This window comes from Microcaecilia unicolor, chromosome 5 (assembly GCF_901765095.1).
Source record: "Microcaecilia unicolor chromosome 5, aMicUni1.1, whole genome shotgun sequence".
In the NCBI taxonomy this organism is placed as follows: Eukaryota; Metazoa; Chordata; class Amphibia; order Gymnophiona; family Siphonopidae; genus Microcaecilia; species Microcaecilia unicolor.
Genome location: NC_044035.1, coordinates 178,761,249 through 178,787,267, shown reverse-complemented (window position 1 = coordinate 178,787,267; position 26,019 = coordinate 178,761,249). Strand labels below are relative to the sequence as shown.

Sequence of the window (26,019 nt, the reverse complement as noted above, 5' to 3'; positions counted from 1 at the left end):
GGCCGGCTTTCGGCGATAATGGAAAAAAAAATGGCGATAAGCAGTATATCGCTGGGTTTACTTGGTCCTTTTATGTTCACGACCAAGCCTCAAAAAGGTGCCCCAAATGACCACATGACCACTGGAGGAAATGGGGGATGACCTCCCCACACTCCCCCAGTGGTCACCAACCCCCTCCCATACTAAAAAAATAAAACTAAAAACCTTTTTTGCCAGCCTCAAATGCCGTACCCACCTCCATGACAGCAGAATGCGTTGTATCCTCAGACAGCCTTTCCCTGGTTGCGATGTGACTCTCGGGTGAGTGTGACACCTTTTCTGTTAGGTGCCCTGCAGTCACATCAGCAATGCATTGTGGTGGGTGTAGGGTACTGGGCTGTACTCCCATGGTGCTTTTCCCCCCTGCTAACAGGATCAGAGTGTGCCCTGTTTTGTTTCCGGTAGTCCATGAGGTAGTGGCCATTTTTGTAAGCCAGTTTTAGATCCCTTTCATGTGTTACCCACGTTAGAGAATGTTATTACCTTGAATGTGGGTGAAAGAGGGCATTGTACACCATTCTGCCAGCTCTGACCTACTGCTAATCTCTGTACCAGGGAGACTCTTTGCCAGTGGGGCACAACCTCTGATCTGCAGTTAACTGTGAGTAAACGTGCTTATTCAAATTAAGGACTTTTTCAAAGAGATTAGTCTTCAGGTGTCAACTGGTGTGCCAAGGTTCTACAGCAGCAACAAGTCCTAGAGGCCTGCGTGTATGCAGGTCCCTGGAGCACTTTTAGTGGGTACTGCAGTGCACTTAAGGCAGGCGGACCCAGGTCCATCCCTCCCTACCTGTAACACTTGTGCTGGTAATGGAAGCCCTCCAAAATCCATTCTGCCCACATGTAGTTGCCCCTTTCACCTCTAAGAGCTTTGGTAGTGTTGTACATTTGTGGGTAGTGGGGGTTTTTTTTGGGGGGGGGGAGGGGGGTTGGGGGGCTCAGCACCCAAAGTAAGGGAGCTATGCATGTGGGAGGTTTTTCTGAAGTCCACCGCACTGACCCCTAGGGTGCCCAGCTGGTGTCCTGGCATGTCAGGGGGACCAGTGCGCTACAAATGCTGGCTCCTCCCACGACCAAATGCCTTGGATTTCGCCGGGTTGGAGATGGCTGGCATTTTTTTCCATTATTGCTGAAAAACAAACCCGGCCATCTCAAACCCGGTGAACTCCAAGGCATTTGGCTGGGGTAAACCGTATTATCGAAAAAAAAAGATGGCCAGCCATCTTTTTCGATAATACGGTTCCGGTCAGCTGTAGCGCCGCCGCCAACATAGATCGCCAGCAATATATTTGGCCAGCGACGTTCGATTATGCCCCTCCACATAACCTTGTAAAAGGAATTCAACTCCCTAAATGTATGTTGCATGTACTGTTCTGCTTTACTTTTATCAGCCCACTGTCACATTTGTTTTCCTTCATTCCAATAATATACATTGTTGTATGTTTCTATAAGCATTGTATTGTTTTAAAATTAATAAATAAAACAATAAAAAAAAAGAAAAACATTAGCTAATGCATATACTTTGGGATATCAACATGTGCCTCTGGCAAACCATCGTACATTTTTAAAGGACTTGACGCCTGATATAGATTATGCTGCTCTTGTGCAAAAATGTACTCTGTTTTTTTTAGTGGGTTTTAAATTGTATAATTGCTGGAGTTCACCCGCAAATTTATATACAACAGTTTCGAACCTGTTTATTTAATGTGTTACATCAGGAAATGATATACAAATTTGTACTTCGACTACGTATCACCTTTCAGAGCACATAATGCTGACTTGAGCCCTCACTCCAAGTGCCCTTGATGTGATGCCGAGCCCAGTGACTCTTGGGTATATGTTTTGAAACTGTACAGCGGTTAGCAGATTTTGGCACCGTCTCCTTTATCAGATATGGAAGCTCTGGAATGTACAGCTCACAAGGGATGCTTTGATTTTGTTTGGTACCTTCACCTTTAATGGATTGATACTTGTAGGTTTTAAGAGGTTTCTTCAATATTCCATTTTGTTGGGACTCAAAGCAAATTTGTGCACTTGGGTTGACATCTGCAGGACCTTTTTTTATCTAGATGGTGTGCTTATTTAATCACACAAATGTGCTTGGAGCACCAGGGCATGTCTGACTTTTAAAGCCCCAGGGGACAAGAATTCTAGGCCACCTTTGTGGTTAACCTTACCGTCTCGTATGTACAGTCACATCCTGAATCTGAATCTGTATGGCATTTATCTGATAGAACCTGGTGTACAATACGTACACCAGGTTCTATCAGATAAATGCCATAATTTCCTTAGATGCGAAAATAAAGGGGTGAGAGCGAGGGGTTTGTAGATTTTCTATACGTTTGGTTTTCTTCATGGATAATGTACTATTGTACTTTTGGAAATATGAAAAACAAAACATTTCCAATAGTACAATAGAGGGACACATAGACACACACAGAGGGGTTGGAAAGGATTTTATGAGCTGTGCTGTACATGCTTTCCCCACGTCTTTCATAAAGACAGCTTGTAGCTATGGGTTTCCATATGTGAGGGTTGTTAAATTGCCTATCCTTAGAGTAGGCAAAGCTGTCTACCTGTAACAAATGTTTTAAGAGGATGACAGGTTATCAATCTTCACAAAATGCATCCATCTCCCTAATGAACTTTATAATCTGTACTCGGGCATACCCTGTTTCTGAGCCATAGTTGCCTGCTACATGATAAGGTAGGCATCTCTGAAGCTGATGATTATATCGAAAGGTGTTTTAACAAATTGTGTAAACTAAATCTTACACACGTCACCAGACTTCATTTTGCCTGGTAATATTTTGAAGTCTCCAGGTGCATGACTGCAAGCTGTGTAGTCCTTATCCCACCAATTTCCTGACTTGTACTCCTGTCAGTGAGGAAGGATTCCGTGCCTCATCTAGGGTAATAGTGTGTCCTCTGGTGAAAGATGGGGTACGGAATCCTTCCTCACTGACAGGAGTACAAGTCAGAGACCAAGCACAGTACTTATATTCATATTTGAAAGCAATGTCTATACAAGTTGTACATGAATACTGTTTAATTCCTGGATCCATTATTATGAACATAAGCAAAGCATGTGTACATACCTGGAAACTCTCTAGTTCTTAGCCAAAGTCTTTGGAAATTGACATAAATTGCAGGGTCTTTGTGGAAATATGGAATTCCGCAGGCAGAGATGGGTGTTAGTTATGGGCTCACAAGGCTTGTGCCATGATTCTGTTTGTGCCTGAATCTTAGGCACCAAGGAATTGCCTTCTGCTTCAACTCATTCCCTCCCAAGCAGAGCCGGGTATAGAAAGGAGGGGGTGATCCTGTAACAGAGCAGTGCAAAGAAAAGCCATTATGCTCCCTAATCCAGCACTTGCCCTTCTACTGTTCAAGGACAGGAGGGAAATGGGTGAGATTGGAGCAGATGCTGCAGAACAGAGAACAGTCTGCGCTATAATCCATCCGCTCTCCTCCTCAGCTGTAAATTAGGATAGGAGGACAGGGGATGAGGATAGTGCAGATTGGAGAAGAGCTCCATGTTCCTGCCCTCCCCTCTTTTGCTTTCTCCTCTGCCCTCTCCGCACAGGCTTTGAAAAACTGATCCAAATGGAAAGGAAAACTAGGTAGAGACAATATAGATTATCTAAATGTTATATACTGGATTTCCTTGTTCACTTTCTCCTTGATTTTTGTCTTTAAATGTTTTCAGTGGGCATATGAATTGGGTCTTTCCAATGAGGAACCAGTTAGCATCCCACTGCATGCCTGTGAACATTTCTATCTCCTGACACGACCATTGCAGAAGCCTCTGCAGAAGAATACACCAAGTAAGGATATTTTGTCATTCTGTATAGAAATACATGTAGACTGAATTATTTGATTTAGAAAGTAAGGTGAATAGAATTACATTATACTGGACTTATATCCCGCTAATATCATAAATAGTTCCAAACGGGATACATGTTAAATATAAATGAACTACATGTTAATAGGTACAGTAAAGATAAAAGAACATCAACTAAGGACCAGTTTCTATGCATTGAAAATACTTCTGAAATAAAGTCTTAAGTGACTTCCTAAAATATAAATAATTTCCTCTCTCTCCTAATTTCCCATTTAACCTCTCTAGGTCTCTCTGGTTCAGTGTTATCATGGTTTTCATCATTCTTGTCAAAATGATCCTTCCAGGTTCATGCCTCTGATACCTTTTCACAAAAAGAAAACTTACACTGTGGTGTTCTCCAAGGATGTAGTCCTTCTCCCTTATTGTTCAATCTCTTTCTAAGTTCACTGGTTACCCTAATCCAATTGTTTGGTATCTCAGTGCATGTATACACAGATGACATTCTTCTACTGTTCCCCACTTCCCCTCGGACCTATACTATCATGTCTTAATGCAGTGGCAACATGGCTAAAAGACCATCATTAAGTACTCTGTACAGAAAAAACAGTTGCCTGGTTCATTAACACCCCTGTCTTCTCCTATTCCTTTGTTTGACACCGCTATTACTACTGTTTCTTCTTTCCGCTATTTAGGAATCATATTTGACTCAGCATTGTTGTTCATTCCGCAATTCTCTCAACTATTCAAGGTCAGTTTTCTGAATTTTCAAAGATTGAGGGCCATACGCCATTATTTTGATATTAATCAAGTTCCTTACCCTTTTTTTTTCTCTTTTTATCTCTTGTCTAGATTATTGCAATATCATTTACACTGGTTTACCTCAGTCATCACTCAAAAAACTACAATGTTTTCAAAACACTACTGTTCACCTGAACTGTCATGCACACTGCTACGATCATACTTCTCCCCTACTATAACAATTCCATTGGTTACCAGTTCGTCAACAAATCGTCTACAAGGTTGTAGTATTGACATTTAAGGCTTTTTGTATAGGTCTTCCAGATTGCTTATCTTTAACAATACCATATTCCTCCACTTGAGTTCTTCGTTCAATTAATGACCATCGTTTGATTCTTCCAAACCCAAAATTTGTGTATCTTGAATCGACTAGAAATTGTGCCTTTCTTATTTTCTTCTCCAGACCATTCCCTACGAGTGGGTAATATGCACTCCTACCAGCAGAGGGAGACTGAGAATTATTGAACAGCGCTCCTGTGTAAGGGACTGTGCAACCCTGACCTGCTCAATACTTCTCAGTCTCCCAGCAGCAGAGGTAGGTGTGCCGGTGTTGGCCCCTTGATTTTAGTTAGGTTTACAGGTTCCCTTTAGGGATCTTGCTTAGTGGTTTTGTAAAAAAATTAAAAAAGGAACAAAAAGAAACCTCCTTGGAAGAGAAACAGCTACTTGGTCTCGGGCTCTTTGCCCCTGCGCCTCTTTTGGAGGGTGTTCACGCCGGGCTCCGGGTCCCTCCCCCCTCCCCCTCCCCTCTGCCCTTAGCAGTGCGTCTTGGCCTTCTCCCCCCTTCTCTGGGAGAAGTTCCTTCAGGCAAGGCCCCTGGTGGGAACAGAGCACCGGTCTCTTAAAAAAAAAAAAAAATATATATATCCTATATAATAATTCTCACCTCCAATGTTCTGTGCTTGGGACCGTGGCTCCCTGGAGGTGGCCTGCTAGGCAGACACGCACTGACATCACTGATGTCATGACAGCTGATTCCAAGGCAAGGGGAGGAGTGTTTCCCTACTCCTCCCCCTGCCTCGGAATCATCTGTCACTCCCCGCGCTACGGCCCCCTCGACCCCCCCCTTCCGCGAACCTGTCGACCCCCCCCCCCCCTTCCGCCGAAAACCGCCCCCCGCCGCCATTGTGGACTACCTGTGCTGATGGGGGACCCAAACCCCTGACAGCCGAAGTGCTGTTGTGCCCTTTGCGTTGCTTCCTCAATCATCTTCTCTGCGTGCGTCTGACATCAGACACACGCAGAGCAACTTCCAGAGAAGATGCTTGAGGAAGTAACGCGAAGGGCACAACAGCACTTCAGCTATCGGGGGTTTGGGTCCCCCATCAGCACAGGCAGTCCACAACAGCGGGGGGGGGGGCGGTTTTCGCCAGCACAGGGGGGGGGGGGGGAGAAATTGCCTGCCTAGAGCTCGTTTCCTTGCCTTCAGAAACGAGCCTTTTTTACTAGTATATATATAAAACATAAGAAACGCCTGGGGGGCAGTTGGCGCTTTGGTTCCTCAGTGCCGGTTTTTGGTGTCGTCGCTTTTGCAGCTGCAATCTTGAAAAAGAAAAAAAAAAGGCAATCTAGGAGAATTGCAGGGAGTTTGGTAGTGGGATGCTATTCCTGGTCCCTGCGAGAGGGGCTTTTCTTCCCGCCCTTCCTCCTCCGATGGTGGTGCAGTCTGAGAAGCTACACCGTTGCACGGCCTGTTTAGCGCGCTGCGTGGTCTCCCATAGCACTGGCTTGTGCAGGGTTTGCAAGGAGGTGTGGCCCAGTTCTGGGGAGGAGCCGGATTTGGGTATTCTGGCGGTGGTAGGGGCAGCTATGATTCCTGGGCTGACGGCTGAAAGATCGGAGGTGCAGAGCGCTCCTTCCCATGGCGCAGACGTCCGCCATGTTGCTTCCTCCACCGCCGGTCCCTTCTTTCTTTGAGGAGCTGCTGGTGATGTTGCGACAGGACTCCTCAGGGGCTTCAGCAGCTCCGTTTCACCAGAATTTGTGCTGCTACTCCATCAGGCTTATTGCCTGAAGAGAGGAATTTCTCCTGATGTTGCAGTGGGTTCATCGGCCCCTCCTCCATGGGATCGGCCATTGGGGTCTGCAGTTGAGGCACTCAGGTCCAAGGCCGCGTCTGACTGGTGTAGATAATCTGGGGAAGGCTCTCTCCCTTGGTTCAGACGGTGGCGGAGGGGGGATAGTTTTGGGATGCAGGATCCCTGGATGAACCCTCAGAGGCTCCCTTATGTGAGGATCCTTCGGCAGTATGCATTTTTAGAAGGCAAGAGCTGCGCTCCTGTTGGCAGAGGTACTTCAGATGCTTAAATTGTCAGAAGATTCCCTCTCATTTGTCCCAAAAAGGGGACCCGCTTATTAAGGGGGTTCGTAGACCTCCACAATCCTTTCCTTATGAGGATTTGAAGAAACTGGTGAAGACAGAATGGCTAGTTCCCGATTCGCATTTACGAATCGGTCGTGCCATGGCTCGCCTTTATCAGCTCCCTCAGACAGCCATCTGTGGGGGCTATATGGCTCGAGCCTGTTTTCGTTGAGCTGAGCATCTCCCTGATGTTCTGGCAGACTCTTCTTCTCATTCGGCAGCTGATATCGCTTTTCTTGCGGATGCCAAGTATGACTTAGTTCGGGCCTCTGTGAGGAATCTGGCACTAGTAGTGTCGGAATGTCACTTCTTGTGGCTCCGTCACTGGGCGGCGGATGTAGCATCCAGTACGTCAGTCAGCTTCCTTTCCAGGGTAAGCTTCTTTTTGGAGATGAGTTGGAGAAACCTGTCAAGAGTCTGGGCAAGTACAAAGGGGCTCGGCTTCTGGAGGATAGGTCCCGCTTGGCTTCCCGGTCTGCGGTCCGAGGGCACCTCAGGAAGGCTGTCAGATATAGGCCGTGTTGAGGTGCTGGTTCTCAACGTACTTGGTTCTGGAATAGAAGTCAGTCCTTTCAGCCCTTTCGGGGTAACCGTAGAGGAGGTCGCGATGGAGATGCCGGGGGATCCAGCAGTGCCAGAACCAAAAACTCTGTCTTAGTGCAGGAGGCGGCGTTGATCATGGCCTGGGCGGAACAGAACGTCCGGCTTCTCTCGACAGCTCATATTGCGGGAGCATCCAACTTACAAGTGGATTATCTAAGTTGGCATCATCTGGATCCAGGGGAGTGGGCGTTAGCCCCGTTTGCCTTTTAGCTCATCGGTTTTGTTCTTCAGTGTATCCAGGGTCACATCAGTCATGTGATTCTGGTGGCTCTCAATTGGCCGTGTCGACCATGGTATGCGGATCTCGTGCGATTGCAGGTGGATGCTTCGCTTCCTCTTCCCTTGGAGGAGGGTCTGTTGGTTCAGGGACCCATCCGGATACCCGACATGGCTCGATTCTCGCTTACGGCTCAGCTGTTGAGTGGGCACGACTGTTGAAGAAGGGCTACTTGGTTTCAGTGGTGCGTGCCCTTCTGAGTTCCAGAAAGTGGTCCACTTCCTTGGCTTATGTTCGGGTTTGGCGTGGTTTTTTTTTTGTTGTTGGTGTTTTTTTTTTAGGCTTGGTGCGAAGAACGGGAGGTGCAGTCATTGAGGGCCTCCATTGGTCATCTACTAGAATTTTTACAGGGAGGTCTGGCGAAAGGATTGTTGCTGTCCTCCCTTTGGGTTCAGTTGGCGGCACTCGTGTGTTTTCGGGGTCCGCTTCAGGGGAAATCGCTAGCCCTTCATCCAGATGTCTCATTTTTTCCAGGAGATTAAGCGATTGTGGCCTCCTGTGCGCCCAGTGGTCCCTCCTTGGGACTTGAATTTGATGCTGTCGGCTTTAGTTCAAGCCCCGTTTGAGCCCTTAAGGATCTTACAGTTGAGGTGGTCTTTATGGTGGCTATCACTTCGGCACAGTGTATGTCCGAGTTGCAGGCTATGTCCTATCGTGAGCCATTTCTGGGCCTTACCATGGAGAAGGTGTAATACGAACAGTTCCTTCCTTTCTTCCTAAGGTGATTTCTCCGTTTCATGTCAACCAATCTGTTTCCTTGCCTTCCTTCCTGGGGGATGAGTCCCCTCGGTTGTATAAGTTGGATGTTTGTTGGGCGTTGCAGTGCTATTTGCGTCAGAGAGCAAACTTTTGGAAGTCCGACTGCTTCTGGGTCTTGGTCGGGGGACCTTGAAAAGGGGAGGCGACTTCTACTACTACTGTATAAAATGGCCACCGCTAAGCAGGACGTTTAACGGTCTGCTCTGGAAACATCTTTAATTAACCGGTGCCTATTCGCGACCTGACCTGACCAGTCCTGCCCTGTGTAGCATCAAGAAACCTAGTGGGTAGTTTCTGTCCTCGACGGACCGCGGACATTGCACTTACCACCGTCTCCGCGGTTAGTTTCCTGCGGCCCAACCATTGCTAGGCCACGATCCGACCCATCCTGTTTGTTGAGGCGGTGCTTGGCTGCACGGAGTCTTGGCCCACCTGATCGGTCCGTGGCTGCTGCCGGCAGCTTTTCGACCTCCACTTCTCCACTGCAGTCCTTGCTGAGGTCGCTGGCTCTGTTTCGTTGGCTCCCTGCTGAACCGTCAGAACCTATGGATGGTCCTCGGTGTTCGCCCTTGCAGCCTAGGATGAAGTGCAGCGATCGAGTCTCCATGGCCATTGGTGCCCCTGTGCGACGGGCCTTCCTTGCGATGTCCATCTTCGTCGCCGTTTTTCTTTGTGGCTGGCCGATAGTCTCCACATCGCAGCTGATCTCTACCGGAGCCTCGCCGCCTGGGAGTGTTTTCCGGTGCTGCTTCCCCTCCTCGGCTGTCTTCCTGCTTCGGAGGAGGAGTCCCGTCTCGACGCCGGCCAGCTGTTTCCTGCCAGCAATCCCCTTCTCACCAGCTGATCGCTGCTGCGGTTTCGGCGTCTGGGGATTAAGGAGAGCGGCCCTGCAGGCCATGGCGTGTACTGGGATCGTTGATGCGGTGGGGCTTCTGTTGTCATCCTCTTGGTTCACTATCCTCTTCGCCTGCCTTACTGAAATTCAGCGAGTCAAGACATGATTTCGGACTTTCTTTCTCTTTTTTCCCTTTTCCTTTCCCCTCTTTGCTTTCCTTTCCCTACTTACTTTTTACTTTATTTTTAGATTATATTTATATTCCCCTCTCCGTTCCTATTCTCCTTGTAACCTATTTATTTTATGAGTTCATTGTAAGCCGCTTTGGGGCTGCACATCTGCGGCAAAGGCGGGGTATAAATGATCTTAAATAAATAAAGCTTCCATCGCACGTTGGATCAAGGAGGCAATTTCTTCCACATACCTGCTGTCGGGGAAACAGGTGCCTGCGGTTCTTCGGGCGCATTCTACGCGTGCACAGGCTTCTTCCTTGGCAGAATACTCTCTCATTCCACCACAGGACATTTGTAAGGTGGTGACTTGGTCCTCTCTGCATTCCTTCGTCAAGCATTACAGGTTGGACTTGCAGGCACGACAGGATGCTTCCTTTGGAGCGTCTGTCTTGCTCCGGGGACTTTCCCACCCTCGGTAAGTACTGCTTTGGTACTTACCACTCGTAGGGAATGGTCTGGAGAAGACGATAAGGAAGGAGAAATTAGGTCTTACCTGCTAATTTGCGCTCCTTGAGTCTCTCCAGACCATTCCCAAGCCCACCCAGGAACACTGGGATCGTTGAGATTTCTTCCGTTGGGGATTACATCTGCATCTATGTTTTTTATTAGTTTGTTCCAGTTATTCTTTTTGGTGCTCTTTTCCTTCTGGGGAGTTCCTTCTGGGAGCTCAATTTCTGGTGGTGTTTTAAGTGTTCAGTTTCTTGTGGTTGAAGTTTTTTTTAGGTGTTCCTTGGCTATTCGAACTGCTGAGCAGGTCAGGGTTGCACAGTCCCTTATACAGAAGCACTGCTTAGTAATTCTCAGCCTGCCTTTTTCTGGTAGGAGTGCATATTACCCACTTGTAGGGATTGGTCTGGAGAGACTCAAAGAAAGCAAATTAGCAGGTAAGACCTAATTTCTCCTTCTTTCTTTCGCCGTGCATCTGTAATAACTTCCCACTTTCACTACATTGTAATACCTCATTTAAACAGTTCAAGACACAGCTCAAAACCTGGCTTTTTATACAAGCTTTTTGAGTCCCAGACACATAAGGTTTGCCACCTGCCCCTCCCCTCCTAATTTTGTTTTGTTGTCAATACTGTCTTCCCACTTCAACCTATATCCCACTGCTATTTTGTTCTTCTAGTCTGTGTTGTGTGAATGCTTTATTCTTTCCTGTCGAAAAATAGAGTTCTTTTCCTTCCTCCTATGTGTTTTGTAGATTGTACACCACTTTGACTTGCTCGTTCAGTAAAAGCGGTTGAACAAGTTTCAGTAAACTATAAAATGAAACTGCCTTATAAGAAATAGAAGTAGGCAATCATCCCGGAAAGTGTAATAGACGTTGTCCTCTTAAATGATTAGACTTAACAACTAGTGGAACTATATTAACCATTTTTACAAGATAGTATGGGGCCTCACCATGCAATATCCTAAAAACAAGAGTCCCAAGTTTCAACTGCACCCTTGACTCCATTGGCAACCAGTGCAAATCAAACAAATATGGTGTTACTGAATCAAATTGATTCAGAGAATAAATCAGCTTGTCTGTCGTATTCTGTGTTATTTGTAGACTTTGCAACAATTCTTTGGTACAAACTGAAAAAACACTGTTACAATAATCGATCCTAGAAAGGATTAAAGATGGAACCACTAATCTGAAGGTGGAGGTAGTAAAATATTTCTTGATGTATCACAATGTTTTCAACAAGAAAAAGAATTAATAACGATTAAATGGATATGAGATTGCATACTAAACATGTTATCTAGCTCTATGCCAAGTACCCTTGTTGACTTATCAAAATGAAAACAATGTGTCCCAATATTAGGGGGGACCACATGACAAGATGGCGGCACGTTAGTTTGTGGCTTGTGTGAGCTCCGGAGTTTAGCTTGCCGAAAACTCTTACCTTCTAAGAATGCCCCATACAAAGCGTAAGGGAACGGTTAAGGCAGGAACCTGGACGCCCAGGCCTTCCATAGGGCAGCAAACAATGGAGAGATATGCCACAACGGCACCTACCCAGGTTTCCGGGGATAGTCCTGCAACCTCTCTGGAAGGAGACCATGAGGGCATGGGACTCAACGTCACTCTCTCCCCCGGAACTCGAGCCACCGCCCCAACCCGAAAGGCGCCTTCTCCAGATGGGGTTCTTGCGACCGGGATCGGGTGCACAAGGACCTGTGGTTCGAGGAATGGAGACGGCGAAACCCGATGGAGGGAAGAAGGGAGGAATCCCTACTCCTGAGCTGAGAGCTCTAGTTGTTAAACCTGGGGCGGTGACGCTGGAGAGTATTTGGGAAGCTCTCCAGCGTTTGGACATCTCAGTAGCCAATTCTTCAAAAGAAATCTCATCTCTTGTGAGTAAAGTAGATTCACTTTATAACACTATGGAAAATACAAAACAAGAATTTGCTTCTCAATTGGTGGAAGTTAAACAAGAAATGAAGATTCTACAGGAATTTAATTCAACAACTGTTAAAGATAAGACTTTTATTCATCGGAAAATAGAACAGATTGAAAACTTTCACCGCAGACTAACATTACATTTTTTGAACTTTCCAAAGTCCTTAGTGGTTAGCCATTTAGAAGCATTTAAGAAATATCTACAAGAAACTTTTACATTATTCTCCTGAAATGTTTCCCCCGATAAGTAAGATATACTATATTCAATCAAAAAAAGTGTCTGAAATTCAATCAGGATTACGAACCATTGAATCTTTAAATCAAAATAAGGACAGTTTGAATTTGTCTGAGTTTCTAGAGACATCTATGACCGAGGATTCTGAAAGATGTACTTTAATAGTGACTTTTGTATTTGAGCAAGACTTAGAATCGGTTAAACGTTTATACTTTAGAAATGCAAAAGCCCTTTTTTTGGGCAAAAAGGTATGGATGTTCCCAGATGTGACTAAACCTACTCAAGAGCGACAGAAAGTTTTCTTAGCTCTTAGAGCTGAAACATTAGCTCTGGGGGCATCATTTTATCTTAATTACCCCTGTAAGTGTGTGGTAAAGTACCTAGGGATAAAGTACATATTCTTTCAACCTGAACATCTTAGTGAATTTGTCAAAGTTAAGAAATTGGCTACTGGTTAATACCAGCTTCTAGTCGAGAATAATGTTTAGACGGATAGGTGCGTGTTAAGCTATACATCCGCTATAATGTTTTTTTTCTTTTCCTCTTAAGACTTCTCCTGTTATTTTCCTTTCATGTGATCCCCCATTCTTATGGTCTAAGGAAGATGAGTGAAAAAATTTTCTTTATTATTTGCATGTTATGATTTCAAAATATGTATCTGTATTGCCTACTCAAGTTTATAAATGGCTTGTAAAAAATTCTAAAATGGAAAAAAAAAACCCCAATGTGTCCCAATATTAAACTGTAGAAAGCTAAAAGGATGATTCACAAACCCCAGCCAGAGAAATCTTGTCTTTTCCTTATTGAATTTAAACCTATGAGCAGTGATCCAGTTTTCTATTATGGTGTAACAATTCATAATACCCATAAATATTTCAGACCAGTTAAAATAAACAGGGCACAAAATCAAAATATCATCTGCATATATAAAGAAAGTCAAATTAGCCTCCTCCAAAAGAACACCCAATGATAGTAATAAAACATTAAATAAAGTAGATGATAAGGGATAAATTATAGATATCATGTTGCACAGTCTGAGGAGAGTGATGTGAGGTCTGCATTTGATTCCTCTATGAGCTAGGTGATGGGAGGAATTATTGATACTTTATTGCACTGGAATGCATGGGGTTAATACGGGCCAACCTGATCTCATTGGTGAAATTATTTTACTCGCATCTGTTTTAGGAAAGGTCCTAGAGCTATTAGTATTGTTGTTACAACCCAATAAAAGATAGTTATAAAAACAATTGTGGGCTGGTTCCTTTGCTTAGACACATTGCAATGTGTGAGATACGAGTTGGATCTGAGTATGACAGAGAGATAGTGTTCATAGGCCTAGAGAGGGAGGGAAGACCTTTCTGCTTTCCTTATGCTTTCCAATCTCATGCAGCTTTACTAGGTTACCTGTGCAGCTACCTGAATATTTCGTGCTCCGGTTCTGGGCAGGGTCAGATGACCCGCATGTCACTCATCAGCACCAGAGCAAATTACTATGTAACATTGGCTACCAGCGGTGCTTGTTACACTGTGGCGTGTGCCTCAGGCATGCCTGAGGAACAGGTCCTTCTCCTTAGGTGTGCAGGTTAACTGAGCAGCTTCCTGAACATTTTGTACTCCAGTTCTGGGTGGGGTCACGTGACCCACACGTCGCTCATCAATGCCAAAGCAAGCCACTATGTAACATTGGCTACCAGCGGTGCTCGTGCCGCTGCAGTGTGCGCCTCAGGTGCGCCTGAGGAGCAGGTCCTGCTCCTTAGGTGTGCTCCTTGGGTGAATGATGAAGGGCAACTAATATCCCTTATATTCCTCATTCTCTAGCAAGGTTTTCTTCTGTTTGGTCTAAGTTTTCTAGTCACTGGTTACCTTCAATAATATCCTTGCAAAATCCTGTCTTAACTATTGTGGTAACTCTTTTTCTAACACTATCCTGCTATTGGGCCTTCTCATTGGTATATCCTCTTCCCCTCATGGCACTGGATGCCACACAGATTCCGGTAAGTTGGGGATGGCGCCCAATATGCAATGTCCTCGTATCCTATAGACGTCATACTGCTATCACATGTGGAACATCTAAGCAGGTATCTCAGCAAAATGCACTATTCTCTCTAGCGCTGTTAAACTGCCAGTCTGTAAAGCAGAAATATACTTAGATCTTATCCATACCTATCATTTGAATATATTCACTTTAACTGAAACATTTCTCCTTCCAGGGAAGGAGTCATATCTATTTCAATGTTTACCCCCAGGGTTCTCTGTCAGCATCTCCTCTCTGGTTGGTAAACGGGAAGGTGGATTAGCCTATATCTACTTATCCTCCCTTTGGATTAAGGAAATTCCTAATCATGGCCTTCCATATCCTGAGCTGCTTCTTTTGGAAGTTAATTCATCAGTCCCATTCCATATTCTTCTATTGTGCCCCTTCATTATGAGCTGAAGATTGGGATCATGTGTATCAATCGATGGCAGATGCTGTATTGTGGTTTCCTTTTGATATGGGGTGACTTCAATATACTTCTTGATGATATTACACAACCATACTCTTTCTGATTTTTTTACATTTCTAGATGATATCGGCTTGACACAGTATGTTCTAGGGACCACCCATGTAATAGGCCATACTTTGGATTTAGTTATGACCTACTCTTCAGATTCAATTTCCTGCATCAGTCTTCAAACTATACCAGTTTCCTGATCTGATCATTATTTTCTTCCCTTTAAAATATCAGTTAACAAACTGGTTCAAACTGTCAGACCATCAACTGTTAGACTAGCTGCCTTGGACGCTTAGACCCTCTTTTACTTTCCCTCTCTCATTATTTTCCATTGGACTTTTCAGATAAATCTTTGGAAGAACAAATCTTTGTTTAGGATTGTGCACTGACAAAAATATTGGACGATGTTGCCCCTATAAAGACCATTTCCGTTAGGACAAAACAGACTTGGCCCTGGTACCACCCTGGCCTAAAACTTTGTAAGCAACAAATACGAAAAGCAGAACATCACTGGCATAAATCAAAAACTGAGGAGTTGAGAGCTAAGTGTAAACAGTGCCAGCATTATTTTTTTGTCTCAACTCAGGGAGACTAAAAAATCTTTTTTTCACTAAACAAATATGCCTAGCCTCAAATTCTTCAAAACAGCTTTTTCTATTTTAAAAAGCCTAACAACTAAGCCAAAGAAAAAGACAACATCATACCTAGATTCAGATGTCTTAGCGGCATTTTTTGTTTCCCTTCCCTTTCATCACTCTAGAAAATATTATCTAACTTATCTACCACTTACTGTCCTTTAGACCCTATACCTTAAAATTGGTTAAAAGTATCATCTTTAGGGCTGCTGCCCTCTCTTCATTCCATGATAGTAAATAGTCTTACTGAAGGCCTTATTCCTAAGGCTTTAAAAGAAGTTTTGGTTAGACCTAGTATAAAGAAATATTCACTTGATCCTCTTTCTGCAAACAGCTATTGTCCAGTTTCTAATCTGTCATTCGTGTCAAAGATACTAGAAACAATTGTATTTTCACAACTCCAGTCTTTCTCAGGATCTGTTAATGCGTTACATCCATGACAGACTGGCTTTTGACAGGGTTACAGTACGGAAACTGTACTTACAGGTCTTCTAAGCAAATTACATTCACGACTAGAACAAGGACAAATCGCTTTGGTAATCGCATTAGACTTATCCACAGCATTTGACCTAATTGACCATAATCTCCTATTGCAACGGTTACATTCACATGGTATCTCTGGCACTGTTTACAAGTGGTTCTCTTATCTTGAAGATAGATCTTTCAGGGTGTTTCAGCATTTTTCCACTTCCCAATCACGGCCCATCTCACATGGAGTCCTGCAGGGATCGGTTTTATCACCGCTGCTGTTTAATCTCTTTGTGAGCCCTTTGACCCTACTCATCCAATCCCTTGGAATTAGTTCATTCTCATATGCAGATGATTTTTTTTACTAATCCATTATGTGAATCCATCTCCCATTGATTTGAAAGTTCTGAGAGAAGAGGACACCTCTGTGGGTAAGTGACATTTTATTCTGAGCTTGGTAACTTAAAGATTAGGGTTTAAAAGAGGAATTGGAGGATATTGATAAAGCTAGAATTTTAAAATTAAAAAAAAGCAAGCAAACTTTATTAGCTAGTCTCCATACCCTTTTCCCCATAGTTTTAAAACTTGAAGTTTCTGCCACAGCATTAACAGTCTCTAGAAGGCACAGAAGGGCCCAGTTCAGTCCTCATTCCTCATTCCTACCCACCCCTAGCTCAACTCTTCATTTATAGTGAATTATTCTAATTAAGACAACAGGAGGAGAATTTTCAGTTTTCAATAGAGAGGTGTGGTAGCCGTGTTAGTCCACTTTTAAAGGTAATCAATAGAAGTAAAACAAAATAAAACATGGAAAAGAAAATAAGATGATACCTTTTTTATTGGACATAATACATTTCTTGATTAGCTTTTGAAGGTTGCCCTTCTTCGTCAGATCGGAAATAAGCAAATGTTGGTAGATGACAGTATATATAAGTGAAACATCAAAGCATTCCAGTGACAGTCTTAACAGGATGGGGGTGGATAGGTGAGAAACAGGAAGAGTTGGGTGGATGAGGGACAGGGAGATATGCATGGAGACAGGAAGGTGACAAAGCAGTACAATTTTATGGTTTATAATGGGATAGAAAACCCAGATCTTTGTTAAGTCGTGTCTGGTGGGTGTCAAAATATTTAATCATTCTGACTTCAAAGCTCTTATGTTCCTGTATTGTTTTAAAGTTCCCTTTCAGGATTCTTACCATGAAATCACTGGTACAGTGTTCTGGTTTTGTAAAATGCTGCACCACAGGCGTGACATCTTTATTGGTACTAGCATTTTTCATATGGTGTCTATGTAAAGTAAATCTCTTCTTTAGCATCTGACTTGTTTCTCCAATGTAGCAGCCTTCGTTGCATTTTTTACACTGAATGATATATACCACATTGGAAGATGAGCACGTGAAAGATTCCTTAATGTTGAGTATTTTTCCTTTGTGAATGACCGTGGGGTCCTGTGAAATGTTTTGACATAGTTTGCAGCTGGATATATTGCAAGGATGTGTGCCATTCTTTTCTTTTTGAGTCTGTGTTGGGAGCTTACTTCTAATTAGCTTGTGTTTTAAGTTGGCTGGCTGTTGGAAAGCCAGCACTGGTGGGGATGGGAATATCTCTTTCAGTAATTCATCCTCCTGGAGTAGAGGCTGCAGATCTTTTATGACTTTTCTTAATTTTTCCAGCTTTGGGTTGTATGTCACTGTAAGGGGGATTCTGTCTGTGGCTTTTTTTTCTTTGTACTGTAGCAGATTTTTCCCTGGGTGTTTTGAGGGAGGAGGCAATATTCTTGGAGATTATTTTGGCAATCTCCAATCTACGGTCTGTGCCCTGAAAATGGCAGATACAAATCAAGGTCATGTATACACATAAAGTAGCACTTACGAGTTTATCTTGTTGGGCAGACTGGATGGACTGTACAGGTCTTTCTCTGCCATCATCTACTATGTTCCTATGGAGGCAAAAACACATAGTAAAACTTTTTGTCAGGTATATTAAAATTAAGAAGTCGGCAAAAGAATCAGTTGGACTGCTAGATGACCGAGGGGTAAAAGGGGCCATCAGGGAAGACAAAGCCATAGCGGAGAGATTAAATTAATTCTTTTCTTTGGTCTTCACCGTGGAAGATTTGGGAGAGATACCAGTGCCAGAAATGGTATTTGAAGCTGATGAGTCAGAGAAACTGAATGAAATCTCAATAAACCTAGAGGATGTAATGGAGCAATTTGACAAATTGAAAAGTAGCAGATCTCCTGAACCGGATGGTATTCATTCCAGAGTATTGATAGAATTGAAAAATAAACTGGTGGAACTATTGTTAGTAATATGTAATTTATCTTTAAAATTGAGAGTGGTACCGGAAGATTGGAGGGTAGCCCATGTAACGCCAATATTTTAAAAAGGTTCCAGAGGGGATCTGGAAAATTATAGACCGGTGATCCTGACATCAGTGCCGGGCAAAATGGTAGAGACTATTATAAAGAACAAAATTACAGAATATATTCAAAAGCATGGATTAATGTGGCAAAGCCAACATGGTTTTAGTGAAGGGAAATCTTGCCTCACCAATCTATTACATTTCTTTCAAGGGGTGAACAAACATGCAGATAAAGGTGAGCCAGTTGATATTGTGTATCTGGATTTTCAAAAGGCATTTGACAAAGTACCTCATGAAAGACTCCAGAAGAAATTGGAGAGTCATGGGTTAGGAGGTAGTGTTCTATTGTGGATTAAAAACTGGTTAAAGGATAGAAAACATAGGGTTAAATGGTCAATATTCTCAATGGAGAAGTGTAGATAGTGAGGTTCCTCGTGGGTCTGTGCTGGGACCGCTGTTTTTTTATCATATTTATAAATGATCTAGAGATGGGAGTAATTAGTAAGGTAATTAAATTTGCTGACGACACAAGGTTATTCAAAGTTGTTAAATCACGAGAGGATTGTGAAAAATTACAAGAGGACCTTACGAGACTGGGAGACTGGGCGTCTAAATGGCAGATGACATTTAATGTGAGCAAATACAAAGTGATGCATGTGGGAAAGAGGAACCCGAATTATAGCTACGTCATGCAAGGTTCCATGTTAGGAGTCACTGACCAAGAAAGGGATCTAAGTGTCGTCATTGATGATACGTTGAAACCCTCTGCTTAGTGTGCTGTGGCGGCTAAGAAAGCAAATAGAATGTTAGGTATTATTAGGAAAGGAATGGAAAACAAAAATGTGGACATTATAATTCCTTTGTATCGCTCCATGGTGAGACCGCACCTCAAAATTGTGTTCAGTTCTGGTCGCCGCATCTCAAAAAAGATATAGTGGAATTAGAAAAGGTGCAGAGAAGGGCGACGAAAATGATAAAGGGGATGGGACGACTTCCCTTTGAGGAAAGGCTAAAGTGGCTGGGGCTCTTCAGCTTGTAGAAAAGACAGTTGAGGGGAGATATGATAGAGGTCTATAAAATAATGAGTGGAGTGGAACGGGTAGGTGTGAAGTGTGTGTGAAGCCTTCCAAAAATACTAGGACTAGGGGGCATGTGATGAAGCTAAAAGTAGTACATTTAAAACGAATCGGAGAAAAATTTTCTTCACTCAACAACATGTAATTCAACTCTGGAACTCGTTGCCAGAAAATGTGGTGAAGGCGGTTAGCTTAGCGGAGTTCTTATATTGACACATAAGGCACTTCATAATACTACCCCATCTTATCTAGCAGCTATGACTATCCATACTCACCTGCTCAAACTCTTCATTCACTGACAGATAATAGATTTGTACTATCTTCACTATCAAGGGCTAATTGGGAATCATCCCCTAAATCATCTTTTTATTTTCTGTTCAGAACACTATGGCATTCATGACCACAACCAGTTAGATGAGAAAAATCTTAACCTCTTTTTCACACAGCATTGAAAACCTTTTATTATCAGACAGCTTTTGCCGACTGACTCCATTTTACTTTGAAACAGTGCTTGAATAGTGGCTAAGGAGTTATGCTTTCTGTTGATTGTTTTATTACCCTGATTGCTTTGTTGCTATTTTTAAAATTAAAAATTTGTGTGTCCTTTCCTATCTTTTAATGGAATTCTCAAATTATTTATTATTTTATGGTTTTATCGTTATGTTTGAATTGTAAGCCATTCTGATTTGCCTGACTATAAGTGACAGTATAAAACTCGGGTATACATATAAAGTATTACATACCATGTATAATTAGTTTCTTGTTGGGCAGACTGAATGGACCGTACAGGTCTTTATCTGCCGTCATTTACTATGTTACTATGTATAGTAAAATAAATGATATGGTGATGATTCCTGGCTATTGAGCACTGCTGACAGTGTTTCTTGGAGGAGGCTTGCTTTCAGCTTTGGTCTGGGGCTCCCCTGAGTTGTCTAAACAGGCTATCTGAGGAGTGGGGATTGGCAAATACTGTTGAGAAGGAGAAAAAAATATATAACTTAAAAACTATGTCTCTGAATACTCTGAAACCCAGAGAGAATTAAAGGTTTGATGGGTCACACACAAAGCTTTGCCACAGTCACTAAACTTGAAAAATCAGATATAGAGAGCAAGACAGAATTTTTTTTATTTTAAATAGCCAATATTTCATTTATAATGTTGCCAACACAGGGGATGTACTATAGGCCTGTTTCCCTATAAAAGGAATGGCACCACTGTTTCTTTTCACTTCATTAAGGGAAATGGGATGGGATTTGATATACTGCCTTTCTATGGTTGCACTACTTATGGTTGCAGTCAAAGCTGTTTTACATATTATATACAGGTACTTATTTTGTACCTGGGGCAATGGAGGGTTAAGTGACTTGCCCAGAGTCACAAGGAGCTGCAGTGGTAATCGAACCCACTGCATTAACCATTAGGCTACTCCACACCATTATTTTCCAATTCAGATGCACAAGATGCACTAGGCAGGGTAGGTTTGCAGTATAATACACCATTGAAACCAAAGCTTATAGAAATAACCATTACAAAGATTCCTTTTCATCCATACGAGACCAATCCAGAATGAATGGGTTGTGTCCATCCACCAGCAGAAGGCAACAGAGAACAAAATATTCTCAAGTGAGCCATTCTATAAGGGAGGAGTGCAGACATAGAATGATCAATATTCTCTGCCTGTAGATGGCTTGTGCAGCTATCTTGGATTTTCTCTGAGTGCCTGTCTCAGTTTGCTCTCAGTTGAGCAGGGGATCTTCTGATACAATTGTGCTAATTTCTGCTTGAAGATCTAGTCTGAGCCTATATGACACTCGTGGCGCCAAGTCCCTCATCTCCCAGCCAAGGTGATGCCTGGTGGGTGCCAGGTCCCTCCCCCCAGCTCCTCACTTGTGGACAGCTATAAGCAGAGGAACAAGGCTACGATTTATGGGCTTTGACCTACTGAAATGAGCTCTCCCTGGCAAGTATTCACTTATTCATATCTACCCACAGAGGTAAGTGATCCTTTCTGCTTAATAAGAAAACTCCGTAGTTTCAGCAGCTTCTAATCAATTGCCTTTTATTTGATGCCTGATCCATTACTGTTTGACAGGAATCTGTTCCTCTCAGAGCCATTCTGGGGTGTTCTTTATTTTTCTTTGCAAGGGCTATTAGTGTCTTTTTATATTTGGATACACAGGTGTGCTATCCTTGTTCCTACCAAATTTTGTTTTCTTGGTGGGGTCATTTTCTTCCTGCCTTCCTGGTTCTCCTCTGCTATAACTGCCACACTAGTGGCATTATTCTCTCCGGCTTTGTTCTTTCCATTTTGGGCAGACTTCTTTATTTCCTGCCTCTTTTGTTGGGTTATTTGCTCCTTGTGTTGTCTTCTGACTTTTGGCCAGTTAGCTGTAGTATTTACAGGAAAAAAAAATCCCCAAAACCCTGGGATGAATATTTACTTCTACATTTTCTTGGTCATTTCGGTGTCTTTTCGCTGTAATCCTTTCTTATGTTCTTCTTTGAACAGTGTCTATTGTAATTTGTGTTAAAGGTTTTTCCCGTACTGCATTTAGCTTCTTAGGGTATGGCCCTGCAGCTATCCTCTGTGTGTGTGTGTGTGGGGGGGGGGGGGGGGGGGGGGGGTTCTAGCAGCTGCTCTATAAAAGCAGTGACACTCAGTTGCAGCATTTTTCTGCACTGCGTTAGAGCCCTCTCTTAGCTACTGTTTTGGGTCCATTTTCCCCTTTCAGAGCTGTGGGTTGCAACTTTTCCTGTGCAGAGTACTGGCATTCTCAGTGGCCTGGTCAAGCAATCTCCTGCTGTGGGTGCTTTCAGTGGTCTTCTGGCCTGTGTTAGCTCTCTGCTGGACTATGTTGTTGCAGCTCAGTCTGGTCTGTGTTGCACAGCCTTCTGGCCTGCTGTAACAGTAGCCTCCTGGGCTACACTTGTGGTAAGCCACTACTGTGGAAGTAGTCTCTTCATTTACACTGGGGGCAATATCTTGAGCTACAATAGCCCCAACCTCTTAGGTGACAGTGCAGTCTGCCTCTCGGGCTCCAGGGACATTGGCCTCTTGGCGTTGATGATGGCTTCTCTGGCTGCAGGTTCAGCAGATTCTTAGGATGCTCTGGTGGTGGCATTGTGGGTTACTCAGGCTACAGTCTCTTGGATTATTCTGTTGGCCTACTCTGTCAGCACCCTCTTGGGTTATTTCTTTGTTCCACAGCTTTTTGGATGGTGCCAGCTTCTGAGTCAGTTCTTTTGCACAGCCTCTTGGCCAGTATTCTGGTGATGGCCTCCTCTGGGCTAGGTTATGGCTGCAGCCTCTTGGACCATGCTTTGGCTGCAGCCTCCTAGGCTGCCTTTGGCCTACAGACTCTTTGGCTGTGTTCTGGTTGCAGCCACACAAGCTGTTTTTCTGCCACCAGCTTTCTAGGCTGTGTTCAGCCAACAGCCTTCTAAGTTGTGTTATTCCACCAGACCTCTGGTGTATAAATTACCCATGGTCTACTGTTGTGTTCTAACCACGGCATCCTGGTCTGTCTTCTGACTGCAGGCTTGGCTAGGTCAGTGATTTCCTCAGGCTTCTATAGTACAGCTGCATTTTCTATTTTCACAGCAAATTTGTTCTCTGAAGTTGGAATATATCACCTTCTCTGCATTTGGATCTCACCTCCATTTCTGGCTAGGAAGCCCAGCTCTATCTCTGAATTGAGGGCTCTGATTTCTCTCTGAATATGAAGCATGGTTCTATCTCTAGATATGAGCACAACTCCATTGCTGAATGTGAAGCAGACTCATTTCTGCATCTGCGTCACAGCTTCATCTCTGCATATGAGCCACAGCTTCATCTTTGGATATAAGGCACATTTCCATCTTTGATTATGTGGCATTTCTCCATCTTTGAATATAGAGCACAACAACATCATGAGATGTGTAGCTCAATGTTATCACTATATAGCGGCACAACACCATCTCTAGATCTACAGTACAGCTCCTGCTCTGGATGTACAGTGCACCTTCTACTCTGGTTGTAGAGTTCAACACCTGCTCTGGATTTGGAGGGCAACACTTGCTCTAGTGGTAGAGAGCAATACCTACTCTGGATGTGAACCTCGACTATGTCTCAACATTCAGCATGTGCCTCCTTCATCCCAGAGTACATTCTGACGGAGTGTTCTGAGATTAGCTCCAGGGCTGTTGGTACCTGCTCTGGATGTGGACCTTGACTGTGTCTCAACATTCAGCATGTGCCTCTGTCTCTCCAGAGTACAATTCTCCATTCTGACGGAGTGTTCTGAGAATAGCTCCAGAGCTGTTGGTTAAGCTCTTCATCTCGGGTAGTGGTCTTCCGTATTCCGCCAGTTGACCAGATTTCTTCTACACCAGTACACTACCTCTTCTATGATTACCTCTAGGTTTTCTTCTAGAGATTATGCTGCCCAGGGCTTCTAGCCCTAAAGCACTGATTATAGCTTCTTTGTAATTAGCTCAAACATTGGCTATCATCTTCTCCTATCTACAGAAGCGGCCTCTTATTTTCTGTTATAGTTTAGATTCTCATTGCTGGCTGTTGCTGTGCTACTTGTTTTCTCTCAGCCCTTCTTTCTCTTTGGCTATATGTCATCTTGTGTTCTCTTTGTTTTTTTGCTGGTTGTTACCAGTACTGTGAATCTTTCTGATCTGGTTGCCTATATAGCGGCTTCACAGTTATATCTTGGAGACTCTTTTCCAGAGTCCTGCAATCCTGGATATCTGTGGTGCATTCTCTTCTACAAATCCTTTTAGCTGAAATACCTTTACCTGTCGAGTGGCATGGTTTTGGTTTTCCTTCTTTAGATCTTATTGCCCTTTCTTGGGGATACATTGTTCCTCTGCAGGCTATTTTCCTTTAGCTTCCGTGGTCGTCGCCAAAGGTCCATACATGGCATTCTGACTTGGCCCTAGATTGAATTTTCCTTATGGTAAGGACATTGATCTTGAGTTGTATGTTAAGAAGTCTAGTCCCTCCCAAATTGGGGCACAGCTTTTCTACATCCCATTCATTCTGGACTGATCTGGTATGGATGAAAAGGAAGGGAAAATATGGCTTATCTGATAATTTTCTTTCCTTTAGTCCTACCAGACCAGTCCGGAAACACTCCCTAATTGTATTTGTTTCCATATATTGTTTCTTCTAGACTCCTTTGCTTCTCATGAAGCTCCTGAGTCGGTGAAATGTTTGCCTCTCAGTTAAGTATAGCCTCGCTTCTCCTAGAATTGATTGGTTATGCAACTTCCTCTGGCTGTGCAAGGTGGTATTACAATATACTTCTGGCGACACTGCTGGCTATGCAATGTAGTCTGCCAGTTTGATTTTCAGTACCACTGCTTGACTACTCGTATTACTGAGCATAGTATGGTTGCATTGCTCCCTTATTTGATGGCTCACTTGGGAGTATTTTGTACTCTGTCTCTTTCTGCTGGTGGATCCACACAACTCATTTGTTCTGAACTGGTCTGGTAGGACTTAAGGAAAGAAAATGATTAGGTAAGACATTTTTCCTTAAGACTTTTTACTAGTAAAATTGCAGACATATATCTCATAGGGGTCAATATTCAGCTGGTGGTGCTCAGCATTTTGCTGACTGCCACTGGTATTATGCCCAGAAATTCAATACCGGGCCATGTCTGGGCTCCAGCATTGAATTTTTGGGTTTCCGGACCCGGCTGCCCCTTAGCCAGTTAAGAGGCATATTTTCAAAGCACTTAGCCTTCCAAAGTTCCATAGGTTTCTATGGAACTTTGGAAGGCTAAGTGCTTTGAAAATATGCCTCTAAGTGTGATATTCATCATTTAACTGGCTATGAGGTATTGTATAAAGATAGGATTGACTTTTGTGCAGTGCCCTTGACTGATTAAGTGCTGAATTTCGGCACTTAACTGACCAAGTTATGACTCTACCCCTAGAACACCCAAAATAACTGATTTTGCTTTAAGCTCTAACTGGTCATTTTTAGCATCACTAACTGGTTAGCCCTAGCCAGGAGCCATTTCTTTTTGGTTTAATTGATTTGAATATCAACCTCAAAGTCTTATTTATCTATCCATATACTTTTTTTGTTGTTGGTTAGTCACCACAATTGCAGTCCTTGTATTGGTATTCAGTTTGGGTTAGGGAGGGAGATGGATCTTGTTGAGGGGATTGGAATTGTGACAATATAAAAACAACAAACAATTGTACCATTGCTTTAATTGTATAACATACTTCTTGTTGGTTTTCTAAATAAAAAGAAAAAAAAAACAAGTAACTGAATAATGGATCAATTAGAAAACTAACTAAACATTTGTTTACTGTCTAAACAGTACCTGAGAAGATCAGGACATAAAGCTGCTCACAAGTTGTCAAATATAACTGTTTTACAGGGCCTCAGCAAACAGATCCTACTCTCTTTTCTTCCTGGCTAAGACAGGGGAAAAGCCAGTAAAGTCCAAATGAAAATGAGCTCCTGGGCTAATCAGAGCCCAGAACAACAAGGTAAAAAAAATATATATGTATAAAAAGCTGGGCACATCACTGTAGGTCTTTTCTCTGTAATAGCTTTAAGCATAAACATGCACCACCTGCTGGTCAAACTGGAGAAATAC

General features: G+C 43.3%; 1 protein-coding gene across 2 annotated transcripts in view; it reads left to right on the top strand.

Annotated features, from left to right (window-relative positions):
- Positions 1 to 26,019, top strand: part of PDPR (pyruvate dehydrogenase phosphatase regulatory subunit) — a 275,395-nt gene that overhangs the window by 99,985 nt on the left and 149,391 nt on the right. For both annotated transcript variants that reach the window (XM_030203621.1, XM_030203622.1), the window contains exon 7: positions 3,749 to 3,866. In XM_030203621.1, the coding sequence (XP_030059481.1) occupies positions 3,749 to 3,866 (118 nt within the window). The remainder of the gene's footprint in view (positions 1 to 3,748; positions 3,867 to 26,019) is intronic.